The 25,067-nt window shown below is 43.6% G+C and overlaps 2 protein-coding genes across 6 annotated transcripts in view; one reads left to right on the forward strand and one right to left on the reverse strand.

Annotated features, from left to right (window-relative positions):
• Positions 1-3,831, reverse strand: part of r3hdm1 (R3H domain containing 1) — a 55,071-nt gene extending 51,240 nt beyond the window's left edge. The window contains exon 1 of the mRNA XM_072671136.1: positions 3,740-3,831. The gene's annotated coding sequence lies outside the window, so the exon portion shown is untranslated. The remainder of the gene's footprint in view (positions 1-3,739) is intronic.
• Positions 3,832-6,204: 2,373 nt separating this feature from the next.
• The window catches only part of zranb3 (zinc finger, RAN-binding domain containing 3), an 86,266-nt gene continuing 67,403 nt past the window's right edge, over positions 6,205-25,067 (forward strand). For 3 of the 5 annotated variants that reach the window (XM_072671244.1, XM_072671246.1, XM_072671248.1), the window contains exons 1-4: positions 6,205-6,306; positions 6,444-6,622; positions 19,894-19,912; positions 22,652-22,830. In XM_072671244.1, coding sequence (XP_072527345.1) covers positions 6,483-6,622; positions 19,894-19,912; positions 22,652-22,830 — 338 coding nt within the window. In that variant the 5' untranslated portion in view covers positions 6,205-6,306; positions 6,444-6,482. Of the gene's footprint in view, positions 6,307-6,363; positions 6,623-19,893; positions 19,913-22,651; positions 22,831-25,067 lie in introns of those variants that run through there. The other 2 variants (XM_072671245.1, XM_072671247.1) reach the window with 2 other exon arrangements.

Consider the following 25,067-nt stretch of genomic DNA (forward strand, 5'->3'; position numbering starts at 1 on the left):
CTGAGATACTGAATAAATCGTTTCAACCTCCAGATCAAATTTCTTCTTGATTTCTTAAACTCTTTAAGCTAGCTTGAGTGATTTTGTGTGTAAATAATAAAATACTTAGGTAACGTGTAGCTCCAGTCCCAGATTAAGAAAACAGACACTCCTAATGTTGCTGTTATGGAGATCTGCAAACCCAGCACTTTCACTTTCCCTAACTGGATTCAGGAATACAGCAGCTCTACTGTTTTTGGAACCTGGCAGACAGGAAACAATCAACACAATACACTCTGCACTGGTGTACATTTGGCAATACACTCACAAGTATGACGATTTTCCCCGTTTCACAAGGATTATATGGTTCTACATTTCACTCCTCAGATGGGGTACATCTACTCCTGAAAGCCTTGTGAGAAACAGTCGAACAGTTCCCTGTTCAGCTGCTGACCCTCCCCAAAAAGAGAGAGAGAGTGGTCCACCTGGAATTACCACCAATCTGTGTGCTTACAAACATCCATTACAGACCAAATCCTGCAGGGCTGGATTCAAGCAGGGGAGTCTACACACACTGCTGGACTCAGACCCTCAGCTGCCCACCCCTGGCCTACACCCACATCAAGTTTTTTTTTACTGCAGCCTTTTAAAGTACTTAAGAGTTGAATAATCAGGGAGGACAGACACACTGCATCACAACATATTAAACATATATGACAATTATATAGAATATTATATATTTTAAAAAGTTGATTACCATAAAAATCTCATAAAAAATCAAATTGCCAGGCTTTAAGCCAAACTGGCCACAAAAACTTTTGTTTGCTTGCATTTACACAGCACTGCGCCCAAACGCCAGCTGTGAAAAACCAAGCACTTCATGTTCATAAAAATAAGGGGAAACTAGCCATTTTTGACAGGACACTGAGGGAAGGAGGATGAAGCTAAGGCTGGTTTCTTGTTCAAGCATCCTGGTGTTCGTGTACTCTTTCAGTTAAGGGCTACGTTTTTTAAGGTAGAATGCAAAACTGAAATGAGAGGCTGTAAATAAGAAAAGAGCAGCATGCTTTTAATGTCAGCTTACATGATTCATGTGCATGCTGCAGATATCAGTTTTCCAAAGGCAACCATCATGATGAGCATTAATAAGTGATATACTGTGCAGTGTCTGTGAAAAGCTCATGTGACGAGCTCTTCTTAATGAGTTCTTCTACTAGGCCAGTCAGACAGTAGTGCAGACAATCTTGGATTTTTCAAATCTACTCATTGCAAACACAGGCATCAACAGAGGGTAAGCACAGACGTCACGTTCCCGCTGGAACACGCCCCCTTTAGGACTCCCTTTTATAATGTAAGAAGACGGCTCTGAAATCTCGCTGAATGGGCCGGACCACAGTGACTTACGCAGATACCCTCTACATCCTTTACTTAGCATCAATGCTGCATCTTAGTCCCTATTTAGACCTGGTCACGTCATGTGACCAGTATCTGGACTGTGTAAGATTTTTAACCAAGACAGGCATTGACACTTTTCCGGTCAGTCTGAATGAAATATGATCGCTGTGTGGGACGGAATATGCTAATTCGGTCATTGCTCGGCAATTATTACTGGTGTTTCCCTGGTTGTCCTGGGAGGAGTTTAGGTTGTCAAATGATTCTTGGAGAGACGGATGCGTCTACACTGCTATAACATGTGGCTCAAATGCGTCTTGGGTGTGTTTACACTCACATCTATATGTGGTTTGGCCTTATCCAGATGTAAATGGGTCCTTGTTTCTCAAATCTGTAGCATCTATTGTTCCACCGCGTTGTAGAACCACCACCATTCCTTTAAACTGTGTACATGTGACCAAATCTTATTTCTATAGTCAGACTGTGGGCGCATGACACTACACACATATCCACTTTGGTTATTTTAACACCACAAATGAGTACACTGACTAAGGAGAGTGAGATTTGAGCCTATCTGTGGATATGTAGCATTACTTAGCTAAGCGGTGGATTACCCTGTATTTCACAACAACGTTCCCCATTTGTCATCAACCACAAGATGAACAGAACAGGACTTCTGCGTAGGCCCACCCGGTCCGCAGGTCATCTCTACTGACATCCTCACAGCAAAACTAAAAACACGTGTCACCTAAATGTCTGTTAAGATCTCCAAACCTCCATGTTTAAGCATGAAACACCATCCCAAAGCACCATCACACCACAAAGCACATAAAAAATAAATAATGTGAAATGAAATCTGATCTGATTGGTCAAACTGAGTCACACATCCAGAAATCCAAATCATATTTGAACCCACACTGAAACGTGGCTTTAGTGTGATCGGGATTACTCAGACAAGCCAAGGCCTTGGAGTCTCAGGGAGCTGCGAGGCAGCGGGGTTAGCGCAAACTCAACCAGGTTCGTTGGTTATTATTTTGGACTAGTTCTTTGACACTAAACCATACAGAAAGACGACCCAAGCATCAATACACCGTGCGATCTGTCTGAAACCACACACTGTATCAATGTGGTCCAAACCTGATCCCATGTAGGAATGAAGGCACTCCTAGTGGATTTCTGACACAGCACCACTTTTCCTCGGACACTCACTCACTCACTCACTCACAGGCCGTGGTAGGGATGGCTGTCTGGCCTGGCGAGCAAGCTTGCTTGGCTCTTAACTAACTTCTGACTGACCCTGTACAGATTAGGTGAGCATAAGCCACAGAGCAAACAAGCAGAACGACCTTCTTCAAGGGTTTTAATATCTTCAAAGCCAGTCAAAGTTAGGCCACAAAAGTCAAATGTTAAAATGTGTGTTTGTAAAAGTCCCTGCAGAACTGATGGGCATTTATGGCCACACTGAGAAGTGGCTCGAGTAACAGTGAGGGTCAGCACAGAAACCAGCTAGCTAGCTTTCTTACGTTTCTGGGCTGCTTTCTGGCTGAACTTTATGAAATCACGGCTCCTTGGAGGCTCTGGTGACTAAAGAAGGAAGCAGATTACCAGGTGAAACCTTCACAGAAAGGTCCGAGGACCAGTAAACACCTTTACTCTGTGACCGCAACCAGGCCCCTCTCCATTACCTTACATTATTAGTAAACGTCAAGAGCCACCGTGCTGGGGAAGGGGCGGGGGGGGGCGGGGGGGGGGGGGGGGCAGTCAGCTAACGGCTGAGCTAAAGCTAACGTAGCGCTAGCTAGCTATCTGAGCAGGTAACGAAAGCCATTTCCCGGGTGGTTGAATGTACAAAATGTGTACATGTCCTTTTTATTTCCCCCTTAAACAAGTTACCCGAGGCAATTTAGCACTTCCTTTAGTGAACAGCTCAGGTAAAATCTTCAACTACGAGGCCAGCCAGCCAGCTAGCCAGCTAGCGTGCTAACGCTAACACTGCGAAGCGGCGTCAAAAGCAGCTAGCCGGGTCTAATGTCGCCTCCTCAGCACGGCATGGGAGAACCGTGCTACAGGCTGGTTAACTGGCTCGGCTCGCCCAACGTCCCTTTATAACAGCTTAATAATAGGCTTAATAATTCCCCTTACTCTTAAACGGCTTGATAAGCTGTCCTGTCGGCCATGTCGTTAGCCTGACTAGGTAAGTTAGCTACTTACGGGGTTTCGACCGATTAAGACCACCGGCTAGTGCCGATAGCTGCGCTAGCTACTAGCCGCTCACCTAAAGCTAGCTAAATGCCCTTACAGTCGTGGTAATAAACGTCCATCTCATCTGTTATCAGCACGTATGTCGAGAACAGAAACACAAACCTACCGGTATGAACGAGAGAATGGGAACCTTTCCAGAAGAATAACAAAATCAATGTCGCAGAAGCATGTACGGCTAGCTCGCTAAACTGAGCAAGTCAATCAGTCAGCGACACTAAGGCTACTAGGGCCGCGATCCAATATGCATGCTTGCGTTCTATCTAGGGCGCCTAACTACGACGTAAAGTTCCGGCTGAGGTTGACGGAGAGAAAGTCACGAGCTAGGCGTACTAGTTAGAATACGAGCACGCATATCGGAACCGAGCCGACGACTAGGCCAGAAAGGCAGGGGAGAAATGGTGGCGTGACTGGCATTTATCACGGCGAATCGGGTGTTACTTAGACCCATTTGGCTCCCGCCTCCTTAAAAGCGTTAAAATTCAATGATCACAAACACTTACAATTACAATATTGATTGTTATGCTTTTATTGAACTGTTGAATGGATTTCTGAAATAAACACAGGGTCAAACTTATTTGCAGTACACCTCAAATTAGGTTAAACAAGTTTTGACCACTTTTGGTAGCCATTAACTTTACTGACATGGACCGACATCTGCTTTACCCACTCCACAACTACCTTTGATGCATGTTTGGGGTCACTGTCCTGTTGGAAAACCCAAGTGAATTGTGTCTGAGTTTCAGCTGTCTAGCTGTTGGTTTAAGGTCATGATGAAGACTTATGATGCCTTTATTTCTTTCATTATTCCAAAACAGCCACCGAGCATGATACTGCCACCACCATGCTTTACAGTTGTTGCAGTGTTCTTTGTTGAAGTTGAAGGCATCACCTTTACTCTTCCATAACTTTGCGGCATTGAACTAAAAAGTTTTTCTTTGTTCTTGTGCTTAGCTGCAAATCTTACTCATAATTAAGAGTGTCAATGTTGAAAGCAGGGACCACTTTCTTGGACGGCAGCCTCTCAGTCCATGGCGAGGCTGGGTGTTCCAGCAGTCAGCAAAACTAACGCTGCTTAGGGAATTAAAGAATGGCCTTTTATGAGAAGAATACCTTGCCAACTGTGAAACATGGGGTTGGATCTGTCATGTTTTGGGGTTGTGACACTGACAATGGCCTTGGCAGTACTGCATAGGAAAATGCTTTGACTTCTATGTGATCATGGTTCAAAACATTCCTCAGAATCCACCGTGGCCCATCTAAAAAGACACAAACTGAAGCATATTGAATTGGCCAGGACCTAAACTGTAAACTGTTGTAAGAATATCTATGTTATGAAACCCAGACAGAATAACTGAGCACTAGGATTTGCGGAAATGTTGTGCTTATGTTTGATTGACTACAGGCGAGGCAGTGTTTACTGTGTTTACTACTACTCAATAAAAAAAGACAAAGATGTGAGATTTGGTCAAATATTTGGTCAAAAACATGTCCAAAATTGTGAAATGCTCTTAGCGTGAATGGAAGTCAACATAAAATAGATCTCACAGCATTTCTATTGGTCAATTCATCCAGAGTGATTCAGATGTGGACGGTGTACAGAAGCAGCTACAGGGTTCAAACCATGGAGAAAACAAAAAATGGACAAAAATGGAGACACATGTTTTGGATTCATTGGACAGCAGCAATAATCATACAGTTAAGTTGACGGAAATGGTCTATAGAGAATTTCAGCAAGCTAGTAACATTCTGTGCGTTTGACTAATTTAATCTCCCTGCTCTACTGGCCAGGGTTGCCCAGTCTATCTGATCTATGCTGAGACAGAAGAATAATATTTAGAGGCGGCGTGAACCTTCCCTATATTTGATCTTATTCTAGAAATTTAACAATGCCCTCCAAACTGAGGGGCAGTTTATTAAACGGAAGGAATGGACTGTTAGATCGAGGGAACGTTCAAAATCTCTCAATATTATTTTTCTACCTTGATACTTCAGGGGCTCTATACTTATCCAGGGACTAGTGGAGGAAGGCTTTCATTGCAAAAAGCCAAATCATCAAGACAAAGAAGACCAAGTTAAACACAGCTTCTCTAAAACTGTACATCGTTGCTTGTATCTCCGTTTTAGCAGTTTTTGACTTTTTGAACATCTTAAATCTTGCAGATGTGCCACAATTTCCTGCAAAATTAAGCAGTATAAATGCTGTAAAATGACTTGTAATAAGATCTTTATGCACTGAACGTTAACTAGTCCGATGTTTCCCCCCCCTCCCCTTGTAAAGCTGTCCTTTTGGAGCTAGCTAAGCTACGATCAGTAAACACACAGTGGATTTCGTTCGCGTTTGGCGTCATACGCATGAACATGCTGATGAACAAACCCCTTAGCAGCCTGAACATGTGGGTTACACTGACGAATGTTCAGAAAAGCTGCTGTTTTTAGCTACCGGCGCTAAAAGCTAGCTAACGCGCACACCAGCCCTTAATAACCAGCAGTTCGTCGCGCGGATATGACGTCGAGCGCAAGCGGCTCTTTCCACGATGCCGCGAAATGTCAAACCGCAGCGCGCGGAGTTAGCCGCAGTGCTAACGCTCCACAGACAGGGGCTACAGCTAGCGCCTGCAGCTCTCAATGACAGCGTAATTCACAACACGCAGCCTGCAGGGGGGGCTTTTAACGGTAGAAGCGTCTCTGGGGGTTGCCAGATAGTTCACTTAGCTATCTTCTCTAAAATTGTTTGGCAGTTGTCGTTTTTGCACTGTAAACTACTGTAAACTCGTAACAACGCGAAGTCTCGCCTGTTTGTGTTGTTTTAGGTGTTAACGGTTGAGTCGGAATTGTGAAGCGAGAGAAGGATGAAAAGACAGCGCAAGGCCTCGGTGAAATCTTCCCAAGGCAAGGATGAGGATTTACTGCTCCTGCCAGAGAAGCTACAGAAGAGGCTGCTGCCGTTTCAGCGTGAGGGGGTCAAATTCGCGCTCTCTAGAGATGGAAGGTCAGTGAATCCGTGTGAGAACCGTTAACAAGCAAGTTACACCCACGTGTTTAAGCTCGGACTCTACTCTGCTCTTCTAGCGAACACGTAGCTAAAGGTTAGCTACAGTCACACCGCCACTCCACTTCCAGAGGGAAAGCGGGCTGAGTGCGCAGCCTCAGCGCTTCACACATCCGGGTACTCGGAGTGTACAGTGGCTGGGTGCGACCCTCTGAACGGGACAGAACTTTGGGCTGCGACTGATGACGTTTCACAAGAACACAGGCGCACAAATACAGACGAGAGCGCAGGCTGAGAATCGAGCCCTTTTTGCTCTTGCTAGGTGGTTGCTATAGTATCCATGGTGGTTGCTATGGTGTCTCAGTCTCCTTGAATGTTTCTAGCTATCTAGGTTATCTCCTATTTTCCTTCTCCTGCATTTTTGCAGATGCAGTAATTGCGACTCCAGACTTCACCACTTGGCAGCATGTTGGCTTCATAGCAACCACCTTGCAACCCCATAGTAACTACCTGGGATGGCACAGCCACTGCCTAGGGAGCGTCTGGCAACACTATAGTGCCCATCCACCAACGCCCCACCCAGCAACACCATAGCAACCACATAGTGAGGACCACCTATTAACTATTTCTGTAGGGCTACAAACGCAGTGAGATTTTGAGTTTCAGATATCATTTCTTTCATCAGCGTCAAGCAGTGAAAGTTACGTTTTCTCATTTTATGGCAAATGAATGTTCTGGGTGTCATTTAAAACACGGTTTGGTGTTTTTGAGTGAGTAATGTCATGCCGGTGTCTTTTACAGTGTGTTTGAGCAGCCCATCTGAACACAGTTTACTGTGGTGCTAATTTAGGATAGTGAAACTCCTCCGAAGGAAATAAAAGTTGTGCTTTAACATAAAAGCAAAAGATTTGCAATAAACAAAAGTATTGTCTTGTATTTGTCTATTTTTTTTTTTTTAATAAATTGCAAACTACATGTGGTACCACAGCAAACCACTTGGCAGCATGTTGGCTTCATAGCAACTACCTTGCAACCCAATAACAACCACCTAGCAACCCCGTAGTAACTACCTGGGATGGCACAGCAACTGCATAGGGAGTGTCTGGCAACACTATAGTGCCCATCTACCAACGCCCCAGCAACCACATAGTGGGGACCCCCTATTAACTACCCAGCAGTCCCATATCAGCCACTTATATAGCATAGCAATTTGAGATTTTACCCCAATGACATTAGTAGCAGCACACCAACAGCTTATCGGCTGCCTAGAAGTGGGAACCACTTAGGCTTTGCAAATTATTCTGCGTTTCTGTCAGAAATGCACTTTACTAGCTCGTTCCTGAAATCTCATAAGTTGGAATAGACAAAAAGGGACCAGAAGTAAAAACAATCTTCAGCATTGCACACTGAACTGCACTAAATTCAATTAACCAGGACTAAGTCTGCTTCATATAACGAACCATGCAGTTGTTGGTGTTTTTTCAAAGTACTGACGATATCCGTATTCTGCCGTAATGCGATGTGATTTATCGCGATAACGATAACGAGAAGGGATTATGTGAGTGATTAAGAGAGAGCAGACGTTGTAATTTACTCCAGCTGCTGGTCGATCTGAGCCTCGGTGGCGGCGGGTCAGAGAAGCCAGTCAAGAGATCCAGTGATGAGGGGGCCTGATCGATAGCAGGACATGGGAAGCTGTGTTCGCTGCCACTGAGGTCAGGCAGTTAATTAGAGCTAGAGTGAGAGAGCTGGGCACCGGTGCATCTTCTGCCAGTCTCCCCAGAGGACCAGAGGCTCTCTATTACTGATAAAGAGAAATTAGAGCGCTTTTCATACAGAGGACAGTTTAAAGGCTGCACTGCCGCTAGAGCGGTCACTGAACCACATTCCTGACTTCAGTACAGATCCCAAGTGAAGATCCACGATAGACGTGTACATAATACATTAAAAAAAAAAATAATCAACAAAAACACACATCTTTATTGGATTAGATCGCCAGTTTGGTGCTTGCAGTCGTAAGGAGGATACACAGTACACAATAAACTATAGACAAAGCATCCACCCAGCGAATTAACACTGACAAATGTAATGTGGAACCAGATTCCACAAATGCATATTCTACCTGGGATTGTTGATAGTGTATTTAGTATTGTTGTTTTTATCGCTCTATTATTACTACTATTGCTACTACTAGTACAACAACTAATAATGAGATAATAATATAAATAATACTAATAATTGTTGTTGATGTTATGATATCTAATTTTTCTACTTTTATTATAGTTTTATTTTTTTCTCTGTTTCACACCAATTGAAAAAAAAATCAAAGCAACCCTTTTGAGTGCTGTTTTTTGCGCCCTATTTAAGCGCAAACATTCTTAACTAGTTAATGAATCTTACCGTTACAAATACTGTTAAAATATGCCTGGATTGGCCCAGTGGATCAGGATCAGGGCGGATCCAGGCATATTTTAAATGGATTGGATATCAGATATTTTAATCCCAATCCAGTTCTGATTCTTTGTTTTAAATACGATGTTAAGAGCTCCATCTGGTGTCCTCAAGGCACCATTAATGTATTATTTTATAGATGTATATTAAAATATATTTCAATATTTTAAGTCTGCTTTCAGTACAGCAAAATTAAAAACAGCTTAATTTAAATAAAGAGAATTGTTGGTAGTTTAAGCAAATCAATTTCATTGTTTTTGTGCATGGCACATGCTGAGAGATGTAGGGCTAGTTCCCCATATCGGGGACACAAATTGAACAGTCTAACCAGGATGCATGGTGATGTCATCAGAAAGGCCCAGCCTTGAAATTTTTTCTGTGTGCTTTTTTTTTAATTTCTTCACGGAAATCAGTTAGAATTCTGAAAGTTACCATGTATAAATTCTACTCTGGAGACAATTTCCAGACAATTTATTGGTGCTGTTTATTTTCCTTGTATTGGTTGTGTGCAGAGAACTGTGGGTAACCGGGACCGGGGCGGATACATCAGTTGCGTCCTCCAAATTGTCCTGCATGTCATGCTGCATTTCTGGGCTGTATACGAAGGGAACAGCCTTCCAAGACGTAGTGGCCGAGAAATGCAGCCTAGGCTATGAAACCTTTGCGTTTCTAGTGAAAGAAGTCTGGACTGTGGTTTATGCAGCGTTATGCAGTTCTCGCTAGAGGGTTAATTCGGCTCCAGCAAAAGTAAACCGTACAGTAAGCAGCTCTGCGGGCTGGAGTGGGAATGACTGAGACACCATGCTCCCTATTACAGTCAGTGGTGAAAATTTGGTGCTTTACTAGTATTTACTTTTGCTCTTAATGAGCACCGACCTTTATCGTGATCTGGAGAAAACTGGCTTATGACATAACTGATCACAGGAACAATAAGATATCATTAAATTGTCCACACCTGGTGTCCTGCAGGTCCAACCAGCCACAAGCTGGTGTTATGAACATTCACACAGTACACAATTGAAGCAGGTGGCCTTCATTCAGGCCTTCATTTGAACCATGACTACATTTTGGCATGAAGAATTCAAACCTCCCAAGGGAGCAAAAATAACAGTTGCCCTTCAGCCAGCCTGTACGTATAAAACGAGGGGAGCAAGAAGTAGACGTGGAACTCACTGTGATGTTGTTTTTTTCCCATTAGCTGTTTGTAATGCTGGTAAGTGCCTGTGTGTTTGTTGAAAGTGTCTCTTTCGATCTGAGCGGTTCTGCTGCTTGTGGTTGTATTAGATTTGTTTCCATGCTTCTCTTGCAGTAGAATATAACCTCTCTCTTTCTGACATATTGATTCTCCCTCTCTCTCTCTCTCTCTCTCTCTCTCTTTCTCTCTTTCTCTCTCCCTAGCTCTCTCTTTCTCTATCTCTCTTGCTCTCTCCCTCCCTTTCCACAATTCAATAACACCCCCTGAAGCAGAACTGCTTTCTTTACAGTAGCAGCACACACACACACACACACACACACACACAAAAGGACAAGGTTTCATAGTGAACATGCTGTGAGCAGGCAGGATAGAGATGCTGGAAGTGTGGACTATTCTTAGAGCTGCGGTTTTGACTTTCAGAAAGTTTCAGTTTCAGCAGGGCTTTATGCTGGGTTTTACTGATGGTGCCAGGGCTAAGGGATTGCACCAAATAGATCTGATTGCCAAGGTCTAACAGTAATCTCAATCGTGGAGGTAATCTGGGCAAAGCATCTAAGTAATCTATATAAAAACAAGTAATATAAATGGGCTCTGGCTCGCTAATGCTACAGCATACTTCAGTAAGCAACTGATATTGCTCGTCTTGTTTTAGAAACACATACAGTATCCATGTGTAAGAGGTCAAAGATAGCAGTTTTCCTGTTATTTTAATGGTCTTGATCCCAGCTTGTTAAATATCAGCTGGCCGAAACCCTGCCTTAAAGAACCTCGAGTTAAGTATCGAGTTTGCAGTGGCCAGAGGTTGATGAAAAGCGATGAAAGGCGTTGGCTGTACATAAAACCATGACAAAAAGAACCATTTAAAAGATTTTACTATGTTAAAGCAACATTATGGAACGTTTTGACCTATAATAGGGAGGATAACACCGCCATCGTTTCTGCTTTGGGCTTGGCATGCTGCTCTATGTAACTCTGGAGAAGCAGGTTGATGGTTCAGTATCTCTCATCTCATCCAAACATTAATGTGTGAAGCCTGTCTTTTAGTGCTGGCTCAATTATACTTCCCAACTGTGGGGGGAGCCCAGGAGCAAGACATGCCAATTCTTGCATAATGCTGCTTTAATAGTGATTAAACCCTGTGAAACATGTTTTTTTAAAGCGTGGCCTGGCAGTGTGTATTATACTGTCACTGCTATGGTACTCTCAAGGGTATGTCTTCAGTGCCTTTAGTTAGGGCAGACCATTGTTCCATATTCCTTTGCTTATCCTGACTCCAGGCCTATTTATCTATGAAAAGATATGCGTACAGACCTTCCTTCTGGGAAGGTGAATTTGATGTACCTCTAGGGACCGTGTTCTAGCTTTGAGGCTACATTTCTAGTGCTTGTACCTTGGGAAACAAAAGGGTGCCAGTTTTGCCCATTCTTCCTTGCTAAGGTCATCTGATTCTTTGAGACTTGTACTTTGAGACTCATTCCAAGAGTGCATAGTTTTTTCCAGTTTAGTTTGCTGGCCCTCTCAGTTAGAACTTACTTGTCTATATCAGCTGTATATATGTATCTTATATTAATGTATATTAATGGAAGTAACCGATCTTACTGATTTTAAATAATCGGGTTTAAGTGCAAAAGTTCATGCTAGCTGGAGCCAATGCCGCAGGATTCAAGACTAGCATAGATACAGCATGCTGACAGAATTGCAGGACTTAATGAGCCCTGAACGATGCTCAGTGCATTAACCTGCTACCACAGCACTTACCACCCCCACCCTTTTCAGTGGCCAAATGTATTTGCCTTCATATACAACATGCCCGCTGAGCCAGTCAATGCCTATTGATCAGGACAACGAGCCCATGGCTTCAACAGGAGCGTTTATAGCCATGTTGTAATTGTGGTGCAAATGAAGGCGAAAGATTCAGAGATTATCCAAGATAAGGGCTATTTCTAGAACAAAGGAGGACCTCGGAAGAGCAAATCATAGCTTGTAATGCTGCGTCAAAAGAATTTAATACTGCGTAAAGGCGCCTTCGGATGAATGATAATCATGCTCCTTGCTTGTTAACTAGATTATAGCTTTAGTTTATTGAATAATCAACATGCTTTTCCATTTACCCTCGTTAAAATCATCTCAAATGGACATTGCTTAAGTAGTTTCTGACATGTCCTGACAAAATTAAAGCTTCAGGACAGCTTCTGTTTGTTTACTATGCACTTAGGCTGCATTTTTTTTAGACCCATGTGTTATTGTTAACTTATCTTTAGCTCATACAGTCAGTTATACAGTATACAGTATGCTCAAATATGCTGAATATTATATAACAGCTAGATGTGTTTTACAGTTATAAATAAAATGAAAAAGGCCTGAGGCAGAAGTTTGGGTACTTAGTATTCCGCTTTGGCAAATATTACAACTTGTAAAAGCTTTTTGTTTGGGGGATTTTTGCCCATTCTTCCTGGCTAAGGTCATCTAATTCTTTGAGACTTTGAGAAGCAGACTTCTAACACCACTAACCAGATATCCCTCTCAAAAGTACTCAGCCCAGTATGGTGAGTATCAGAACGAATGAGAGCTAGCAAGCACCCACCACTATCCACACAAAACAACCAGCAAACCAGTCCAGACCACGTTTAACCACAAGCAAAAGTACAGCAGCAGCAGCAGGCGGAAAGCTAAAGGAATCTCATACGCAGTTCTGAAGGTTTTAGGGCTAGATAATTGACCAGATCTGCATGTGACTTCACAGACTATCTCAGCTGGCTCTTGAAGTATACATTTTGCCAGTGTGGTTGATTTCAAAAAGTAAAGTACATTTCATCTTGAGAGGCAATGTTACAAATATTATAAAATATATTACAAAAGCCCTGCTCGATGATTTATTACCATTAAGTTTGCCTGGAGAGGTTAATGTGGCATCCAGGCCTGCCTTTGGTCGGTATCAGTAATTGGCTGATTAAATAAAAAAAAAAAAAAAACAACCCCAAAAACACAGATCAGAGCATCATTTTATAATAATGAACAAATATAACCCAGCCCTGCTCTAGATATTTATTTTTCCCAAAAAAATATTAAACACTTTGGAGCAAATTACCAATGATTTTCGGATTTGTCATTGATTTAAATTCAGTCTCTTTTTCAATACGAAAGTCTTCAAATGTTAAGGCACTCACGTCATTACCCCTCCCCCTCACTCTTGGCTGTCTCTAATCGAATAGTTCAGTTCTGGTCTCTCTCTATCGCTGACAAACGGCAGAAACAGCAAAGCTGTGGCTTTTAAAAATAGAGACTGGGTTTAAATCTGGAATTTACTGATATTTAGTAAAAACACATGTGATCTGTTGATTCTGGACACTTCTGGGTAGGGTTGCAAAGGGGTAGAACATTTCAGATCAATTTCCAGTAAATTAACGGTAACCTTTCAAAATGTAAACTGTACAATTTATTGCAATTAATAGAAAATATTGGACGATTTAAAGGAACTGTATCATACACATGAAGGCGTAACAATACAAATAATAACTATGACACAGTTGCAAGCAGAACTTTATAAATACTTAATTCTTAACTTCTAGTCTCAAATGAAATTGCTCATTATTAAGCTTTTCTAATTTACACCTTGATTTAAAAGTTCTATTACTGTCAAAAATATAAACCACATCAAAATATTACATGACCCTTGACAGTCCCTTGGGCCAAATGTGTGCTTTCAGTGGTGGTGAGTGTCAGGTTTCTAGAAATGATCTGGACATATGCTGTACATGTGATGGAGGAATGAACAGTGCATGCAGGAGGTGTGGTCTCAATGTACCATATGCCTGGGATTGAGAAGCAGCAATTTGGTATCATATCTAATTATTTTGGCCAGCATTATGCTTTAGTATATTTTTGCCAACTATTTTATTCCCATTAAGTCCCTTTAATTCCCATAATTAGCCATTAATTCCTGTTAATCCCCATAGATTCCTATAATTACTCATGAAATGTGGTTAATTCCCATGGTTACTCATTATTTCATATAATTACAACCGTACTTTTGGGACTCAAAATGGTGTTCGGCATCGTGTGCCTGTGTGTGTCTGTGCCCTGCGCTGCACTTGAGTAAACAGAGCAGGCTGCCGAAGGCCATGTGTGTGCATTTTGGATGGATTACTTGCGGAGAGTTGTTGAAGGGTCGAGTTGACGTTGATTAGGTAGGATAAGCCTTATATCTGTATCATATATGTAGGTTACTCTGATGCTGAGTTGTAAAGTCTAGAATAATGCCTAATTATCTGATGTTGTGACACATCCTATCCCCCCGGACATATCCTAGCCCCTATGACTTCATCTTACAGAAGGACCATTTAGGACCCAATACGTTAGCCAGCCAATGTAGTTAGCATGCTTCTGGTTAGCCAGCCGATGTAGCTAACGTGCTTCTGGTTAGCCAGCCGAGCTGGTCCACCCCCCAGACTGTATTAGCTAACATGCTACTAGTTAGCCAGTCAAGCTGGATAATTCCTTGGATTGTATTAGCTAGCATGCTTTATTATTTGATATCTGTTGGTATCAGCTTTATATGCCAGTGTAGCAACAACAATATTATATAGTTGTTAATAAGTGTTTAACATAAATAAAGTTTTATTTTTATTATTGAGATAAAAACGTCGATAAGTAAATATCTTTTGGATACGTTTTAATTTGGCATATAGGTATGACAGCCGTGTGAAGATTGACAGTTACTCACCAATGGAACATTCAGGGGGATAGGATGTCTCTTGGGGCCCTGGCTAGCAGCATGACCAGGATTCAAACCAGCGATCCTCTGGTCATAGTAATGACGCCTTATTCTGTGGGACCACTCGGGGCCCAGCAGAAGAAGAGCATCTATTTAGTATTTTCTCCATTCTGGCGGCTTTTCCTCTGCTCCACCAGCAGCACTGACCCAAAAGGACAGAGAACAAACCATGGTAATGGATTCCTGGGCAGTCCTCCGAACCTATTTCTTTTTAATGCAGGGCCACAGGCGATCGCCCCCCTGGCTGGGCCGGGCGGCTGACATTTGAACCCTCGTGCTTCTTGGAGATAACATTTTAAAGCAGCGAGGAGAAGCGAAAGGTCTTGAGGTGGTGCTGTCAGCCACCAGAGAGGCCGGCCCCTCCCGGAAGCAGAAAACACGCCTGGCATGAGTCTGGCTATTTAAAGAAGAGTGATTAATGAGCAAGGAAATGGCACACGTGCTGGTATACGCTTGTACACACTTGTGCGTGCACACACACACACACACACACACACACACCTGAGCAAAGTGCTGGATCAATTCGTGGGGAGGAGGGGTAAAAAAAAAAAAAAAACAGTTTCAGGATGGAGAACATTAATCATGCTCTCCCACCTAAGGACGTGTTTTGTGTGTGTGTGTGTGTGTGTGTGTGTGTGTGTGTGTGTATCTCTCTTAACACTCAGTCCCCCCCCCCCAAATAGTCTGTCACTTTCTCTATCTGAATCTGTTGTCTCTCTCTCGTTCTCTCTCTCTCATTAGGTACAAGCATCTAAAGAGTGGTACCTGTGGGCCGAAGCAGCAGTGCCCCTCAAAACTGATGTGATTCACCATGATGCTCCCGCTCTCTCTTTCTTTCTCTCGATCTCTCTCTCGTTCATGCTAGCCACTCGCAAGACCGCTTCATTTGTTTTTGGTGCAAATCCCCCAGCTTAGCGCGACACGCCAGAGCAATTAAAATTTCCCCCCTCAAAGGCGCGACGGCCGATCACAGTCGCGCCGTTGCTTTTCTAAAATGAAGATTAAAGGAGAAGAACAAATATATCTTCCTTATGAGTTCCCTCACAGCGGGAACGAAAGTAAAGTGACATTTACTTTGAATAACTAATATCAAACGAGGCTGATGCTCTCTCTCTCTATATATCTTTCCCCCTCTCCATCTCTCCAGTACGTATTATCGGAGTGATAAGAAGGACTTATTGATTATTATTCTTCATGTAAGATGATCCTTAAATCCTTAAATATCATGCATCATCAATGGTAATGTTAGAGGCCTGTGTCTTGCAGTGTCCGTGGTAAAAGTGGTGGACTGTGTCTTGCAGTGTCCGTGGTAAAAGTGGTGGACTGTGTCTTGCAGTGTCCGTGTTAAAGTTGGTGGACTGTGTCTTGCAGTGTCCGTGTTAAAGTTAGTGGACTGTGTCTTGCAGTGTCAGTGGTAAAGGTGGTGGACTGGGTCTTGCAGTGTCCGTGGGAAAGGTGATGGACTAGGTCTTGCAGTGTCCGTGGTAAAGGTGGTGGACTGTGTCTTGCAGTGTCAGTGGTAAAGGTGGTGGACTGTGTCTTGCAGTGTCAGTGGTAAAGGTGGTGGACTGTGTCTTGCAGTGTCAGTGGTAAAGGTGGTGGACTGTGTCTTGCAGTGTCAGTGGTAAAGGTGGTGGACTGGGTCTTGCAGTGTCCGTGGGAAAGGTGATGGACTAGGTCTTGCAGTGTCCGTGGGAAAGGTGATGGACTGTGTCTTGCACTGTCAGTGGTAATGTGGTAAAGTTGGTGGCCTGTGTCTTGCGGTGTTTGTGGTAAAGTTAGTGGACTGTGTCTTGCGGTGTTTGTGGTAAAGTTAGTGGACTGTGTCTTGCAGTGTCCGTGGGAAAGGTGGTGGACTGTGTCTTGCAGTGTCCGTGGGAAAGGTGGTGGACTGTGTCTTGCAGTGTCCGTGGGAAAGGTGGTGGACTGTGTCTTGCAGTGTCCGTGGGAAAGGTGGTGGACTGTGTCTTGCAGTGTCAATGTTGGTGAACTGTGTCTTGCAGTGTCCGTGGGAAAGGTGATGGACTGTGTCTTGCACTGTCAGTGGTAATGTGGTAAAGTTGGTGGCCTGTGTCTTGCAGTGTCAGTGGTAAAGTTGGTGGACTGTGTCTTGCAGTGTCCGTGGTAAAAGTGGTGGACTGTGTCTTGCAGTGTCCGTGGTAAAAGTGGTGGACTGTGTCTTGCAGTGTCCGTGTTAAAGTTAGTGGACTGTGTCTTGCAGTGTCAGTGGTAAAGTTAGTGGACTGTGTCTTGCAGTGTCCGTGAGAAAGTTGGTGGACTGTGTCTTGTGTAATGGTGTAGGTGCTCTGGTGTTGCCGATACGCTGTTCAGTCTGTTCTGAGGGTCTCTCATGCATCTTGTCTTGTGTTCACCGTCTGTGATCAAAGGAAGGCATCTGAGTGCAGCCTATTAAAGTAAAGTGGGCACGGAGGGGCAGGCGCTTCTGTTATGCACCCACACTTCAATGACTTCAATGATCAATCAGAAATTCTAGGGGTTTTGATTTGAGGTTGGTGTGGCAGAAGTTGAAACGGTTCTATTTGGGAATGTTGATTTATCTCAGCCAAGCTAGTATGTGTAGTGTTTAATGAGAGGTCAGCACAATCATTTTTAACATTTTAACTTAACAAACACAAGCCACATATTCAGAGTTCTTTCATATTCAGTTCTTTATCTTTGCTATATCAGAAATTGCATCTTGCATCATGTTTGGAATTAGGCATAGGCAAAGGGCTGGGCGATATGCTAAAAATGCTATATCGCGATATTTAAAGACCTTTTTTGTCTAACCATACACAATATTTATTGTGATATTTAGTCATGCATACAAAATTCACCAGTAGCAGCAAAATTTAAAAACTGCTATCCAGATACCAGATACTTAGTACAGTGATTTTTACTCAAAATCTGCTTCAGTCCATTTGATTATACAGGACTAATCACACTCTTAATTCATTTCCCTATACTTCCCCATCACGGCCCCAACACTAGATGTGTGAAGATTAGCACGTCTCCTCCGACACATGTGCTTTCTGGTTTCCAGTTGGGCTTACCAAACAGGCCCCACATGGACATGTTATCTGGGCTTAGGTGTTGCCAATGCACATCCTGGGAAAAGCCTGGCTCTGAAAACTGTCTGCAAGTATCAGAAACACCAAGTTTTCCCCTTTAAGTGGCTGTTGTGCATTAGTGCTTCACAGCTTCACTTGTCAAAAGGCTTGTCTGTCCACATCTCTTGCTGAAGGTTTCTCTATTGAACACAAATGCTCTATAGGACTCCCGGCTGCAGATGGCTGTGGCGTCACCGGAAATCGAACCCGCAGTCTCCAGTGAATAGGACCAATGCTTAGATGATTTTGCCACTCAGGAGACCATATTTTATAGATTTTGTTAGATAGATAATGCTACGGCATGCAGCTTGATCTCAAAAGCATCATGAAACCGAATTACTATCGTTCTATGCCCTATTTCTAGCTTTCCCAAGTTTCTTGAGTTGATTTGCTTTTGCTACATCATCAAGTTCTCTTTGTGGCAAAATATGATGTAGTGTGAGAGAAGCCATACAGCCTCCTTGTGCTTATAGTGTCTTTGAATCTGTCCAAATGAATGTAAATAATAACATTATACAGCTTTTTAGAAACGACGTGTTAGATCAGCAATATCTTATAAACAGTGCTGGTGCTCTTCATCAGTGTTTGCCCATTTGTGTATGTTATACATACCATATGTTTGTTTTTGTTTTTTTGGCCTAAAGGAAGCAATTTTGCTTACTGACTGGCTGACCTTGTTGAAACTATAATGTGCAAGAACTATGTATTTTCTCATATTGGCAGTCTGAGGACTACATTTTGCCACAGAGCAAAGTATTGGGTAAGCTGGAGTAGCAGTAGACTCAACATCAGTACCGCAATGTTAGTGTGAAGGCCTCGCCCAGCGTCGCTACCATGGCATTAGCATTGCTATCATGGTGATAGCATCGCTATCCCAGCCTCACCCAGCAAAATCAGTATTGCAGCATTAGCATCGTTACCCTACTGGCTGCCAACCTTGCCCAGCATCGATACTATGTTAGTCCCAAGCTATGTTCATGAGGACCAAAAACCTAGTAAATATGTGGTCTACATCTTAAGGCTCTGGGGGCAAGGCTTGAGTCCTTTACCAGGCAGGATCACATGTAATGGTACCTGAAGCATAACAGAACCTTTTTTTAACATAAAAAGCAGATATTTTGGCCCCAAACTCCCCGTTGTTAAAATGCCCCTGACGATTCTATGCAGGCAATGGCAGCCCAGCAAAACTAGGCTTGCCTGGGTTTTCTTGTTATGCAGGGCTGCTGGTCACTGGTATTAATTAGCATGTTGATTGACCAATGCCTGTCCGTTCATTAGCGCTTCCTGTAGAATGATCTTCACGGGTCAGCGCTGGGGTCCCGCGCGTACAGCCGTTTCCTCACTCCAGGCCAGTGTCGGTACGGCTCTCTGCTCAGCCAGCTCTGAGATTGCCCTCGTGTTTTTCAGCCGAGGCTGTTCCGGCTAAATTGGCTGGTGAGTTCAGGTGTGTGTGAAATGATATTGAGCAAGGCGCCCTAGACGGGAAGCTCTGGTTCCACAATAACGACCGGATCAATAAACTCAGGCTCGGACTGCCTCCCCAGACATCGATTGTGGGGAGAAATTAAAAACGTAATTTGCTGGGTAATTATTTGGGGCACTGCTTAAGGGATGACCGTTGCTTTTGATCACCTCTGGAGTCAGAATTTGTTGCTCCAATTGAACTCCCAAATTGGATTGAAAAAAAAAAGTGACAAATAATTCTTTAATTCATTCCCTGTTTCTTGTTTCTGCCCTGCAGGTGTTTGATTGCTGATGAGGTAAGCACATTTTTATATTGTTACCATTTGTAATTTATATTTTTGAAAATGAATCTTCCAAAGTGTATTTTTTTTCAACTCTGGTTCTTTTGGAGACCTCTTTTGCACACCTCTATTATTATTATTGTTACTATTATTATTATTATTATTATTATATTTACACTGATGTGCCAGACGTGAGATGACAAGAAGTAGTATTGTGTAGGAACCCCTTAGCCTGGTGGAGTGCAGCAACTCGGCATGCCATCAAATCCACAAGTGGATGGAAGATGTCTGGGGGGTGGGTGTTGAACCATGCCGTCTGAGCAGCCACCCACAACTCCATGGTATCTTTAGGTGTGAGACCTCCGTTCCGTGTGGAACCAACTGGGGTCCATGGCTTCATGAGTTTACTGCACCACACACAAACCCTACCATCAACCTAAAACAATTGGTACCATGACTCATTGGACCATCCTGCATGTAGCCAGTCCCTGGACTTAGGGTCCAGTTAGCAACCTCATGAGCCATGGTGAGGCGCTGTGTCCAGTGTTTTCATGGTGTTTGCTGACCTGCGGGATATGCATGCTAACATGCGGGGCCTCCTGCATTGAATCTAGCCAGATGCCGCTGGTCACAATCATTCAGCACCCATGAGCGGCCACTGCGCTGTCCACCGTGGGTGGCAATGCTTGCTGTGACGTATTCCCGGTACACACATGGCCCTGTGGATGGAATGTGGAGGAATGTTAAGTGCCCACACAACTTTGGAAATGTAATGCCCTGTCCATCTGGCACTCACTATCAGGCCTCGGCAAACACTGATAATTCACATTGCTTTGCCATGAGTACGCTGGCCAGTGTTCAACCTCACCCACAAAATGACACCTCACAGCTTACAGGCGTGGGGGTTCCCAGGTTGTCCACTGAGGTAGCGCCACGTCATAATCAGTTTACCTGCTGCTGTCCTGTGACTTTTGGCATGTCAGTGTATTTCTTGTAGGGCTGCGATGATGCTGAAAATTTTACACAATGTGGTAGTGGTGGTGTCTCGATGCTATATACAGTTGTGGTCAGTTTGGCAGTTTACATACACTCATCATAGACATGATTGTGATGGCATGGTCATTCACTAGGTCCCCCCGTGTGGTTCTGGGATTTTTGCTCACCGTTCTTGTGATCATTTTGACCCCATGGGCTGAGATCTTGCGTGGAGCCCCTGATCGATGGAGATTAGCAGTGGTCTTGTAGGTCTCCCATTTTCTGATTATTGCTCCCACAGTAGATTTCTTCACACCAAGCTGCTTGCCTATCGCAGATTCAGTCTTCCCAGCCTGGTGCAGGTCTACAATTTTGTTTCTGGTGTCCTTCGACAGCTCTTTAGTTTTCACCATAGTGGAGTTTGGAGTGTGACTGTTTGAGGCTGTGGGCAGGTGTCTTTTATACTGTTAACGAGTTCAAACAGGTGCCATTAGTACAGGTAATGAGTGGAGGACAGAGAAGCCTCTTAAAGAAGCTACAGGTCTGTGACAACCAGAAATCTTGCTTGTTTGTAGCCAAATACTTATTTTCCACCATTATTTGCAAATAAATTCTTTAAAAATCCTACAATGTGATTTTCAGAATTTTCTTTCTCATTTTGTCTCTCATAGTTGAAGTGTACCTATGATGTCAATTACAGGCCTCTCTCATTTTTTTTAAGTGGGAGAACTTGCACAATTAGTGACTGACTAAATACTTTTTTCCATACTCTATATGTATGTATTTTCCATACTCTATATGTTTCCATACTATGTATGTACAGGGTTACTAAAATATACATACAGTACACTTAATATTGAGCTAAATGTCCCTTAGCATGTTTCACCTCAACCAGATGCTTTTTGGTAGCCATCAACAAGCATCTGGTACAATTCTGGTTTGATGATTGACTAGAATTCAGTTGTTGGGTCCACATAGTCAAGGACTTCTTTTTTTCCTTGGACAGCGGCCCTCAATTTTTTTTCAAAGTGGTGTAAATTTTGCTAGACTGTAAAGCGTGGAACTGGCGTTCTAGCGGCTTCCAGTTCATGGCAGGCTTGAGCTTTGACGGTTCTTTGGTGGTATTTCCTGATCACCTGATCACGGGATTTGCGTCTTCTTCCAGACCTCCTAGTTGACATCATTAATCCTGCCCTGACACTCTTGCCTATGATAAGTGCAGGTAACCACTCGAACATAATCACGGATTGGTCTTATTAAAAGTTCCCCAGTAGAGCTTTTTCCAGTGTCTGCCATGCCACCCTCTACTCTAGAAATCACAACCCCTAGTTTATCAGCTTCCCTGTTGTTCCCTACTGATTCCAGTTTCGCAGGGCTTGATAAATAGCTGTTTGAAATGGGGTGTGTTTACATCAGGGGAAGCACAAACTGCTCGAGTTTTTGTTCATTTTCTCTAACGCTCTCAACTGTGTCAATGAAGGAACTTAAGGGTTGGGGCTTTACAGCCATGCGTTTCCGTGTACCCAGTGTAATCAATGAATTTGTGGTATAGGTAGTAATCACTTGTACAGTTGATGTGTTACCAGAATGTACAGATAATTAACTTCATTCACTCCTTAAATGTTATTGAATACTCTGAATTGATTTTAAATAGCTGGAATTGCCATCAGCTGATTTTCAATTACCATCACAATGACCTGTCCCAGATTACAAATGATAGCACTGCTTGGTTTTTACACTGCTTGATGTACTTCATTTTGCTTGTGATCTCTGCTGCAGATGGGCCTGGGGAAGACGATACAGGCTATCTCTGTGGCGTACCTTTACAGGCAGGAGTGGCCTCTCCTTATTGTGGTTCCATCCTCGCTGAAGTACCCATGGATTGAGGAGTTGGAGCGTTGGGTCCCTGAGCTCCGGCCTGAGGACATCAACCTGGTGGAGAGCAAAGCCGATATCACGTACGCCACCTTTTGACATTTTGACTCTTGGACTCCAAGTGGTCCAGTGGACTAGATGCTGCCACTATATGCCACTACATGCTGCTTGTCATCAGCAGCTGGAGCAAGAGAGATCATAATTGTCTCTCCAGGTGGGTAGATGGCTCTGTCTCCCTCCTCACAGCACCTCAGTGGGACAATGGATCTGGGCATCTGCTAGCCTATGCCCAGGGACGTTGCATCGGTAGCAGTTCAAATAGGGGACGTGTCATGTGAAGTGGGTTGGGTAATTGGCTACCTAAAATTGTGCAGGAAAATATATAGGCACTTCAAATTCTATCTTTGGATGATAGAAGAACATCGTTTGGTTTCATAAGGACTACTTTCATAAGGACACCTTTTCGTTTTTTTGACCTTTTGGTTCTTCTAAAGCATGGCATCGCAGCTAAAACCCTGATGAAACAATAAAACACTGTGATATTGTAAGTATTTATTTAGAAGAAACATTGACTTCCTAGAAATTGCCCCTACTTTTTCAGTAACTGGTTACATCCCCCTTCGCAGCAATGACTGCAGCTAAATGCTTTCTGTAGTTGTTAATCAGTCTCTCGCAACGCCATGAATGCTTGCTTCTTCTTGCAGGACTGCTTCAGCTCAGTGACATTTACAGGCTTTCGAGCATGCGCCGGGCGTTTCTGGTCCTTCCACAGCATATCAATAGGCTTTAGGTCAGGACTTTGACTAAAGCCCATTCCAGAAGTTTCTTATTTTTTAACCAAACTTTTGTGTGAACTCTTCTGCCAGACTCTTATCTATATACTACTGCAATCCACTGTAAAATCAGACTAGATGTGATGTGAAAAATGTGAGAAAATAATGTGACAAATTTAGTTCAGTTGTACATGTTGCTAATGGTAATATGATGATACATGTGGAAATGTGGATTGGGGACTATTTTGTCTCACAGTGGTCATGTAATATAGCTTCCATTAGTTACATTAGCTTTGCAGCTCAAGCGCAAAACTAAGGACTGACAGGACTGATTGGCTACACTGCTACATAAAATTATTGATTTATTTCCCAGTTTTAGCCAATTACCCAACCCTCTCGTTAGTATTCCTCCCCCATCAAATGCAATGCTCCACATGCCTCCTCCAACACCAGCGCAACCAGCCACTGCCTCTGTTCGAACTGCCACCAATGCAAAGTCACCCGGTCTCTGTCTCTGATCCATCAGAGGCAGGTTAGCAGAGGCCTGTGCTGGCCAGCATCAAACTACGTACATTCATGTGAGGAGAAAGATGGAATCATCTACCAGCCCAGAGAGAGCAAAGCCAATAATTGTGCTCTCTAAGGCTCCGGCTGATGATGTCAGACAGCATGACCCGGGATTCGAAACAGCAATGGTGCCATAGTCTGCTGGAGCACTTGGATCTGTATCATTGATGGCCTGTATCCTTATGGTGCATCTTCTTGTTTTTTGTCGAACTTGATAGATACATAGAAGTTTACCTGAGGTCATTGTGTACATTTCCCAATCTGAGCTTGGCTGGTACAGCTTTCAACACCTCGAGTCATTTCCAGAATATCTGCCTGTGCTTTCTTTAATGGCCTTCTGTAGTTTGAGCCGTGGCTTCATGTGGAGACCGGCCACTGTTATGACTAATAGGTGCTGTGAGGTTTTTCTATAACAACCCAAACTAATCTGTTGAAGAGCGCGATAGCAGGGATCTGAAATCTTCCTGGGCTGCTGAGGTCAGCCGGCAGAATTCAAACTCCTGCCCAGTGGCACGGAACCTTCCCCCCCAGCAGCGTTACACAGAAACTAAAAAGCCTTTTAAAACATTTAAGGGAACCGACATTCCGCGGGAGTGCTGTGCCGCGTTCGGCAGAAGCCTGCCTGCCTTCTTCCTGGGTGACGGCTGGATGGGGAAGATGAGGCATGCAGGCATTGGGGGTCGCGTTGTCTTTTTGCCCGTTATCGACGCTTCTAAAAAGAGCTTCACAAATTGGTTTGCTCATCCCGAGGATCTAAGCCCAGGGTCGAACTGACCCGCCACTCGCTGCCATGGCAACGGCTTCCCAGTGGCCTCGCAGCTCTGCGTGTGATGTTTTTAACTCTGATGGCCTGCAGGACAAACTCTGTGCAAACGGGGCTTTTAAAAATGGGCAGAGTCATGAGGACTGGCACAGGAACCGGTGGACCTGAAAACAGGTTACCCGATTGGCTAGCTGTACTGAATGATTAGCCTTAGAGC

This window comes from Salminus brasiliensis, chromosome 25 (assembly GCF_030463535.1).
Source record: "Salminus brasiliensis chromosome 25, fSalBra1.hap2, whole genome shotgun sequence".
NCBI classification, from domain to species: Eukaryota; Metazoa; Chordata; class Actinopteri; order Characiformes; family Bryconidae; genus Salminus; species Salminus brasiliensis.